The sequence below is a fragment of the Hyaena hyaena genome, unplaced genomic scaffold (genome assembly GCF_003009895.1).
Source record: "Hyaena hyaena isolate Hyena2069 unplaced genomic scaffold, ASM300989v1 scaffold_589, whole genome shotgun sequence".
Lineage (NCBI taxonomy): Eukaryota > Metazoa > Chordata > Mammalia > Carnivora > Hyaenidae > Hyaena > Hyaena hyaena.
Genome location: NW_024081220.1, coordinates 744,958 through 753,492, shown reverse-complemented (window position 1 = coordinate 753,492; position 8,535 = coordinate 744,958). Strand labels below are relative to the sequence as shown.

General features: G+C 58.5%; 2 protein-coding genes across 5 annotated transcripts; both read left to right on the top strand.

The window, feature by feature from the left end:
- Positions 1–788: 788 nt before the first annotated feature.
- On the top strand, positions 789–5,113 carry GHDC (GH3 domain containing). Of its 4 annotated transcripts, XM_039256714.1 has the most exons (10): positions 789–874; positions 1,067–1,140; positions 1,324–1,598; positions 1,910–2,031; positions 2,180–2,681; positions 3,073–3,265; positions 3,367–3,438; positions 3,512–3,645; positions 4,026–4,111; positions 4,372–4,715. In XM_039256714.1, the coding sequence occupies exons 3-10, from the start codon at positions 1,337–1,339 to the stop codon at positions 4,588–4,590; spliced, it is 1,590 nt and encodes a 529-aa protein (XP_039112645.1). In that variant the 5' UTR covers positions 789–874; positions 1,067–1,140; positions 1,324–1,336; the 3' UTR covers positions 4,591–4,715. The 4 variants fall into 4 exon arrangements, with proteins under 4 accessions (XP_039112645.1, XP_039112643.1, XP_039112642.1 ...); XM_039256712.1 differs by having other exon boundaries at positions 789–1,140; positions 4,627–5,113; XM_039256711.1 differs by having other exon boundaries at positions 789–1,140; positions 3,367–3,426.
- Positions 5,114–6,756: 1,643 nt separating this feature from the next.
- Positions 6,757–8,158, top strand: HCRT (hypocretin neuropeptide precursor). Its single transcript, XM_039256716.1, has 2 exons — positions 6,757–6,933; positions 7,770–8,158. The coding sequence occupies exons 1-2, from the start codon at positions 6,913–6,915 to the stop codon at positions 8,139–8,141; spliced, it is 393 nt and encodes a 130-aa protein (XP_039112647.1). The 5' UTR covers positions 6,757–6,912; the 3' UTR covers positions 8,142–8,158.
- The last annotated feature ends 377 nt before the right edge of the window (positions 8,159–8,535 follow it).

Here is an 8,535-nt window from a genome sequence, read left to right as displayed (position 1 = left end):
GACAGAGCTACTATGCAACCCAGCCATTTTGTTCATTGGAATGCAATAAATCCCTTGCATTCATCACGTTTTTATGCAAGAAAATAAAAACATATATCCACAAAAAAAACTTAAACACAAATATCCTTAACGGCATTATACATACCAAAGAACGGAAATTACCTAAATGCCCATTAACCTATGAACAGATAAGCAAATGTGGTGTGGCATATCCATACCATGAAATGGCATGTGGCAATAAAAAGGAAAGAACTACACAGTACTACATGGAAGAACCTTGAAAACATGCTAAGTGAAAGGAGCCAACGCAAAAGACCAAGTGTTCTATGATTCCGTTTATATGAAATGTCCAGAACAGACAAATCTATACGGAGAGCAAATAGATTTGTGGTTGCCTATGCCGGGGGTGGAGGTTTCTTTCTCTACTACTTTTGTGAGAGAAAGCTAGTAGGTCTTTGTGGACAGGGTTTCTGGATTGGGAGAAAATTTGGGGTTGTTTTTAACAGTTCTCCAGCTTGAATCTGCTCTCCTGGGGCGTGCCCTTCTCCCAACTCGAGCTGCTTCCCAGCACTCTTTTCCACACTCAGCTTTCTCTTCCTTCACCTGCAGGAGTTTGAAGATGCAGGAGTTTCAAGTCACTGGGGTAGCTTCCTCCCACCTGCCAGCTGGGACTTGGGCCTTTATGCAAGCTGCCCCTTTAAGAGCACTCCCCCTCCACCCCAGCTCCTCCCTCCTGCCTGTGACCGGATTTCCCTATCCAGGCCCCTCCCTTTAAAGCCGCGGCTCCATCTTTCTGGCTGGCTGTGTACAGAGACCCAAGCACCCGCGGAGGGGGCCGTGGGTACTGAGAGTGGGCGCGAATGGGTTATGACAGGTGCACGTGGGACACGGAGCCACTTCCCCGGGGCTTAGGAGGGGCCCGGAGCTGGGACGGGATGGACCCTGGGATGAAGCAGAGCCGCTCGGGTGTGGCCAGGACATGTCACTGAGCAGCCGCTGCGTGCCAGGCACTGTGTCAAATCCTGTCTGTATCTTCTGTGAAGCTGTTACTGTTCCCATTTTACAGACAGGGGAACGGAGCCCAGAGCAGCTAGCTGACTTACACAGGGCCCTACGGGCAGAGCCAGGGTCCGACCTCAGGTCAGTGTGACTCCAAAGCCTTGATGTTGTCTCCCCTGCATCACCTGCCTGATGGGTCCTGTCTTCTTCCCAGACTTCCCTTTTCTTTGGTTTCTTGTGTGGTAGAGTGGGCTTAAGGCGGAGGAGAGATGGGTGACCCTCCCCTCCCTCAGCACCAGAACTTGGGTCCCTTCATCCTCCCAGGAGTTGCTTGGAGATGCTGCTGCTGCTCCTTTTCTTGCTGCTGTTGCTGCCACCGCTGGCTGTGCTCTGGCAGCGGCAGCCCCAGGATGTCAGGCTGTCCTGGCTTGTGGGCCTCCAGCACCGTGTGGCAGCTGCGACCCTGTGCTGGGCGGCCGCCTGGCAGAGGCGGAGACTGGAACAGAGCACACTGCACGCAGGCCAGAGCCAGCAGCAGGCCCTGAGGTGGTGTCTGCAGGGAGCCCGGGGGCCCCACAGTCCCCTCAGGGAGACCACAGGTGTGTTTCCGAGGGTCTGGGGAGGTGGCCCCAAACAGACAGAAACCCGACAGGATAGGCAGATTCCAGAACCCGAGGATGCCCTTCTCACCTTCTACTGCCAGCACAGAGGGGCCCAACCCTGAGACCCTACCCAGGCTCAGGATTGTTCAAGATGACTTTTCATTCCTGGGTCCCCGTAAACCCACCCCCACCCCCCGCCTTTCCCTAAGCCTATGGCAGCTTCCTTATTAAGGGTCTCACCAATCTTGCCTGAAACTCTTGGGGAACTGTGGCTTCAGGACAAGCTTATGATCTCTTTGGGGCTACAGATATAAGCACCTTCCGGAACCATCTCCCTCTGACCAAGGCCAGCCAGGCCCAGGAAGAAGAAAATGAGGGGCAGCTCCTGCCTTCTACTTCACCCCAGTACTACAGGGAGGCCTCTCTGCAGGTAAACTGACAAGGCTGGAGCCCAGCCCCACCAGAGACCCCCTACTTGCAGCCAAACCCTCCCATCAGGGTGGGCAAAGAACCCCCAAACTGGGGGCTCAGGGACTGGCTCAGGCCCAGGGCCAACACCCTCTCTTGTCTCCCTCCAGGCCACCTTGCTGGGTCTGGCAGCCCTAAACAAGGCCTATCCAGACGTGCTGGCTCCTGGGGGGACCGCCTGTGTGACCCCTATGTCCCCCTGGCCCCACCCTCTCCCCTGGCCTTGGCCTGCCCTGGGCCAGGTTAGCGCCCCCGGAGCCAAGCACCCTGGAGTCCTGCTGCTAAAGGCATTGAGGTCTCCAGGGCTGCGGGCACTCGAAGCTGGGACGGCAGCCGAACTCCTAGATGTCTTTTCGGGCCTGGAGGCCGATGTCGAAGAGCTCGCTGAGGCAATAGCTGCCGGGAACCCAGGGCCTCCTCTCCCCAGACGGGCAGCCGAGCTGCGGGAGGCCCTAGAACAGGGGTCCCGAGGACTGGCCCTCCGGCTCTGGCCGAAGCTACAGGTGGTGGTGACTCTGGACGCAGGAGGCCAGGCTGAGGCTGTGGCTGCCCTGGGGGCATTGTGGTGCCAAGGGCTAGCCTTCTTCTCCCCGGCTTACGCTGCTTCTGGAGGTCAGCGGGACTCAAGGCTAGTGAGCTGGGGCAGGGGTGCAGAGGTCACACAGCTAGCTGCCAAATAGTGAGCCTACATAATCATTTGATCCCCCTAAAACCGACAGCTCTGTTATACACGTGCAGAAACTGAGGCTCAGAGAGTTTAAGAGATTTGCACAAACTCACACGACACCAGCATTTAGCCCAAGGTCTGCCACCACCTTCTCCCAGCTAGGGCTGTAGAGGCAGCACACTGCGCCCAGGGGGAGCCAGGAAAGGGGGTGGGAGGGCAGGAGTGGGGACAGCTGCTCAGAGAACTGGGGCCTGGGGGCCAGGGGGGCGGGGGGAGGGCTACTGCCTGGGAAAAAGCAAGGGCACCAGCCACTGAAGGGCTGCTTGCTCCCCTCAGGGGTGGTGGGCTTGAACCTGTGGCCAGAGCAGCCGGGTGGGCTCTACCTTCTGCCACCCGGAGCTCCTTTGATTGAGTTGCTCCCAGTCAAGGAAGGAGCCCAGGAAGAGGCTGCCTCTCCTGTCCTGCTGGCTGAGGCCCAGAAGGGCGAGGAGTACGAGCTGGTGCTGACCGACAACACTAGCCTTACCAGGTGATCACCTGCCCAGCCCCCTGGGGCCCTATGGAAGGCCAGGGGTATGAGCGAATGGGCCCCTGGGGCTGACCTCGCCCCCTCCCCCCCACACCTGTCAGGTGCTGCCTGGGTGATGTGGTACAGGTGGTTGGTGCCTACAATCAGTGTCCGGTCGTCAGGTTCGTCCGCAGGTAGGTGACTCCCTGGGGACCCGAGGGGCCGTCCTTGTGCCCTAGGCTCCTCTGTCTCCTTCTTCCTCCCCAGGCTGGGCCAGGCCCTGAGCGTGAGAGGAGAAGACATTCGAGAGGACATGTTCTCTGAGGCCCTGGGCCGGGCTGTCAGGCAGTGGCCAGGGGCCAAACTGTTAGACCACAGCTGTGTGGAGAGCAGCATTCTGGGTAAGCTTCTCCATCAGCTCCTGCCCCCCATACTTCAGTTGACCCCCCCCCCCCCATACCATACCCATCCTGATGGGAGAACTCTAGGAAAGAAGTCAGAAGACCTGGCCTCTTTGGTTGCTCCTAACATAAGTCCTACCTCGGATCTAACTCCCATCCATCCTGCTGCAGCCTCTCCCCCTTTCCTTTCCTGACTTGCTTCATAGTTACGATTAGGTTTGGGTTCCTCTCCATTTTCTCCCCTCTCTACCAAGGAATTCCTCAGAGTAAGGTGTGTCCCATGAACCTCAGAGTAAGGTGGAAGAGGTAGGGACAGCGGCACTGGCCTTGGGATCTGCCCTGTTCACAAAACAGTGTGAGCCATGGGGGGTTGTCTGCAGATTCCTCCGAGGGCTCGGCTCCCCACTACGAGGTGTTTGTGGCGCTCAGGGGCCTGAGAAACCTGTCAGAGGAAAATCGAGACAAGGTAAACAAGACAGGGACAGGATGGGACTGCGTGTCCCCTTCACCCTGCATGACCCCAGGTGCCCTGGGCACAGCGGATTGACGGGGAGGAGGGAGCGGGGAGGAGAGCCTCCTGAGGCTCTGAGAAGGGAGAGATGAATGCCACAGACACATGTGGACACACGAAACACCTACCACACACACCCCGGGCACCATCAGGCATCCCTCACCCACATGCCACACAGCCACACACACCGGCCTCACTCAGCGTTCTGTTTCCAGCTTGACCACTGCCTTCAGGAAGTCTCTCCCCGCTACAAGTCCTTGCGGTTCTGGGGCAGCGTGGGCCCTGCCAGAGTCCACCTGGTGGCGCAAGGGGCCTTCAGAGAACTCCGGGCGGCCCTTGCGGCCTGCCGCTCATCCCCCTTTCCTCCTGAGATGCCCCGGGTCCTTAGGCACAGGCACCTGGCCCAGTGTCTGCAGAGGAGGGTGGTGTCCTGAGCTGAGGCCTGCCTACCGCCCCCGCCCCCCTCATAGGCCACTTGGTACGTTGTTCTGTGGCCTCTCTGGATGGGAACTCTTGGCCAAGATCTTCGACTCTGTGTCACCTGACAGTTGCCCATCAGAACTCCAGGCCTTAGGGAGGTCTAACCTGGTCAGCCCGTTTGGATGAGATGATGTCAGCTGGCGCCAGCAGTGCCCTCCCTGAAGCCCGTGGCGCCCTCTGGAGGACACTGCTAGGTTCCCAGCCGCGCTGCTGGCTCCTGGGTCCCCAGGCCCAGTGCACTGCGCAGGCTGGAAGTGTTAATGCCTAACGCTCCCAGGAGCGACTCTCAGTCAATAAGAAATAGGAGTCGGAGGAAGAGACCTCAGCATCATTGTCCCTGTGTCTTCTGCACCAGTTGCCCATAGTGGTAACCGTCTCATTAACACAATTCTTACTGGTTTTCCTTCCATCCTTCTCATCCCCATGTTTTTGTGTACTTTGTAGGGTTACCTCCCAAATAAACCTCTTGCACCCAGATTCTGGTCTCAGGGTCTGTTATGGAGAAACTGTGGTTGTGTCATTCGCCCAGCTCCTGCTGAAGCGTGGCTCTCCCCACCTTCAGTTCTGGACGCCAGGGCTTTCCCCCGACACTCCACTCCAGGTTGGGGTAGTCTCCGGGACTACCAGAGAAGACCCGGAGCTCCCTCCTCCTCTTTCTCCCCGCCAAGCTTACCCTAAATGGGGAAGGACTGCTCCCCAACTTGGCTGGCTTAGCACAGGTCCCTGTCTGGCCCAACACCCACAAATCATCTCCGTGGGCAGGGGCTGTAACTGCAAGTCAGGAAGTATCACTACAGGAAGCAATCTCAGAGACCATTTGGGTTAACTGTCCATCTTAGCAGTGGGGAAACTGAGGCTGTGAGGCTTGCTCACGGCCCCACAGCTCCTCCTAAGTAACGTGGTACCTGTTCCTGAGCAGTTGCTGAGTCACCAGTTCTGCCTCTGAATCACTGTTGGATTCCATGACCCACACCCAGGCCACCCAGCTCCCCATCAACCCACAACTTCTTCCTGCTAAACCCTCCCGTGGCTCCCCAGTGCCCAAAGGATTAAGACCAATCAGCTTAGCATGTAAGACCCTCTGACCCACCCTGGCCCTCACTTACCTGTCCAGGCACCTGTCCCCTGAGAAGGAAGTCTCAGCTATGATGACCACAGCCTACTATCCTGCATGAGCTAAGCACTGTTACCTTCAGGTCTCTGCTCAAGCTGTGCCTCCTGTGGAATGCCTCCTCCCCAATCTTAGCTGATGGAAATCTACTTGGCATGCAAGGCCTTTGGGGGGTCCTTTCCCCCACTAAGCTATCATTATGCTGGGTTGGACTTTGGAGCCTCTGGAAAACTGGGCCATGTCCAATGTACACGTCCCTTGAGCGCCCGTGCAGAGCCTGGCAGAGAGCAGGTGCATAACAGACATGCCCTGAGTAAAAGAGACCCTGCCTTGGAGACGGCACGGTCCTTCCCTCGGGGTCACTCACTCTCTCCTGATGGCGGTATTGGGACTCCATCCCCTACTCCAGGCCACCTGACCAGGAGGGACACTGGGCAGGTCCAAGGACAGCACCAGGTTTGGCTCTTTCCTCCTCCTCCCCAGGTTCAGTTTCCAAGATTTCCCACCTTGGAGGTTGGTGGAAGGGACAGAGGGAAGGGGAGAACTGGGGAGAAGGGAGAGGTGACTAAGAAGCCTTTTTCATGAAGGAAGAGGGCCGTGGAGCCTGAAAGAGCCCAGGGGCAGCAACAAGGGGCAGAAGGGAGAGGCCTGCTGCCTAGCTGCCCTCCCCCCACCACATACACCAGGTGGAGCTGGGTCTCACAGCTGCCTTCTCTCCTGCCCTAATTAGCAGCTGCCGCTCCCCCCCCAACACACATACATTGTCCCAGGCCAGCGCCCCAGCCAGGGTTTCTTTTGTGTTCCCAGATTCCTGGGTGCAAGGTGGCCTCATTAGTGCCCGGAGACCGCCCCATCTCCAGGGAGCAGGCAGACAGACAAGGGGGGGACCCGGGGCACCGTGATCGAACTCCCGCTTCTGAGAGCCTTGGCGGCCATTCTTTGGGCCCAACCTGGAGACGGCTGCTCTGTGGGAGGCTAATCTTAGACTTGCCTTTGTCTGGCCCCAGAGTAGACGCAAATACCCCCGTCTGTCCTGCACCACCTCAGAGCACTATAAACCCCAGGCCCTTGATCGGTGGTCAGTCAACGGCCTCAAAGTTCCTGGCTCTTTGGACCACTGCAGACAACACCTTTCCTGGCTACCCCACTCTGAGCTCCAGGCACCATGAATCCTCCGTCTACAAAGGTAAAGATATCTGGGATGGAGGGGTGACTCATCATACCAGGGGGCAATGAGAGGCTGGAAAGAAGGCTTGCTCAGGGGGCTGGAAAGAAGGCTAAGGCATCTCTACTCTCGGTCTTTTCCCATGGGGGCCCAGAGGCAGGGGACTGGGTGCGGCCTTAGCAGAGGACCGGCCTCTACTAGCTTAGGATTGTGCTCGGTTCTTGAGAGTTCATGTATCAGGTGCTGTTTGCACCTCCTCTCTCGGGTCCCCCTCCCGGCAGCCTGCACTACAGGAATTACTTAAACCCCTTTACAAGTGAGGAAGTTGTGCCCCATGAGACGGTAGGAAACTGGTGCACAGGCCACAGAATGCAGTTTCCCTGGCAAGGGAGCAGGCAGACAAGACAGCTTGGATCCTGCCGGCCCTTGACTTGCTCACCAGTCCTTGGTTTGCCCATGTTGGGACTATCCTGAGTATCTGTTTCCCTGAGTGAACAAACTTCTGGTGCAGACTCACACACCCTGGTTTTCAGGTGGAGTGGTAAGCCCTCTAACGGGGGTACAAGAGACTAAGGGTACCTCAGAAAAGAGGGAGTCACTCTACCCAGGAGTCTCAAAGGGCTTCCTGGAGGAGATGGTGTGCTGGGGCTTGAGAGATGAGCAGGTAACGGAGCCAGAGCGGAGCCCTCCAATACAGCCTTGCAGACAGGGGCCGGGAAACTGGGGGACAGAGTGTGTTAGGACTGCAGGAGGGAGGGGGCGCAGAGCCAACTGGGCGGGGCCTGGGCCAAGGGGCTGAAGGTGGGCACGGCGGGAAGGACCCCCCACCCCCAGCGCCTGGTCTCGCGTCTCCTTAGGTTCCCTGGGCCGCCGTGACGCTGCTGCTGCTGCTGTTGCTACCGCCCGCGCTGCTGTCGCCAGGAGCGGCGGCGCAGCCCCTGCCCGACTGCTGCCGCCAGAAGACGTGCTCCTGCCGCCTCTACGAGCTGCTGCACGGCGCGGGCAACCATGCGGCCGGCATCCTCACGCTGGGCAAGCGGCGGCCGGGACCCCCAGGCCTCCAGGGCCGACTGCAGCGCCTCCTGCAGGCCAGCGGCAACCACGCAGCCGGCATCTTGACCATGGGCCGCCGCGCAGGCGCAGAGCCAGCGCCGCGCCCCTGTCCTGGGCGCAGATGTCCCGCGGCTGCCGCTCCCTCTGCAGCGCCTGGGGCGCGGTCCGGAGTCTGAGCCCTTGCTCTGGCCGGATTCTGGCCCGGCCCTTTCCTCGCTGCCAGCTGGGTGTCAGCCCTCAGAAAAAGGGCAATAAAGACGAATCTCTGTCAGTGATGCTGGTCTCTGTTCCTTTATGGTCTCATCCCGTCCTGCAGGGGGCGTGAGAGTCTTTTGAACTATAAAGAGCCCGAGGCCCTGGAGCATCTTCAGCTCAGGCTGGTAGAACACAAAACACAGAGCAAGGAACTGTGCTAGGCCCAGTGGTACGGAGAGAACCGCACATGTGCACGCTTGGAGGGGAGGAGGGTGGACAGACACATCTCTCGATGCTCTCTGCTCGTCATTCTGTATTTTGGCCTTTACAGATAGGGATGGGAGGAAGGATCCAGGAATGCTGCACAGAGGAGCG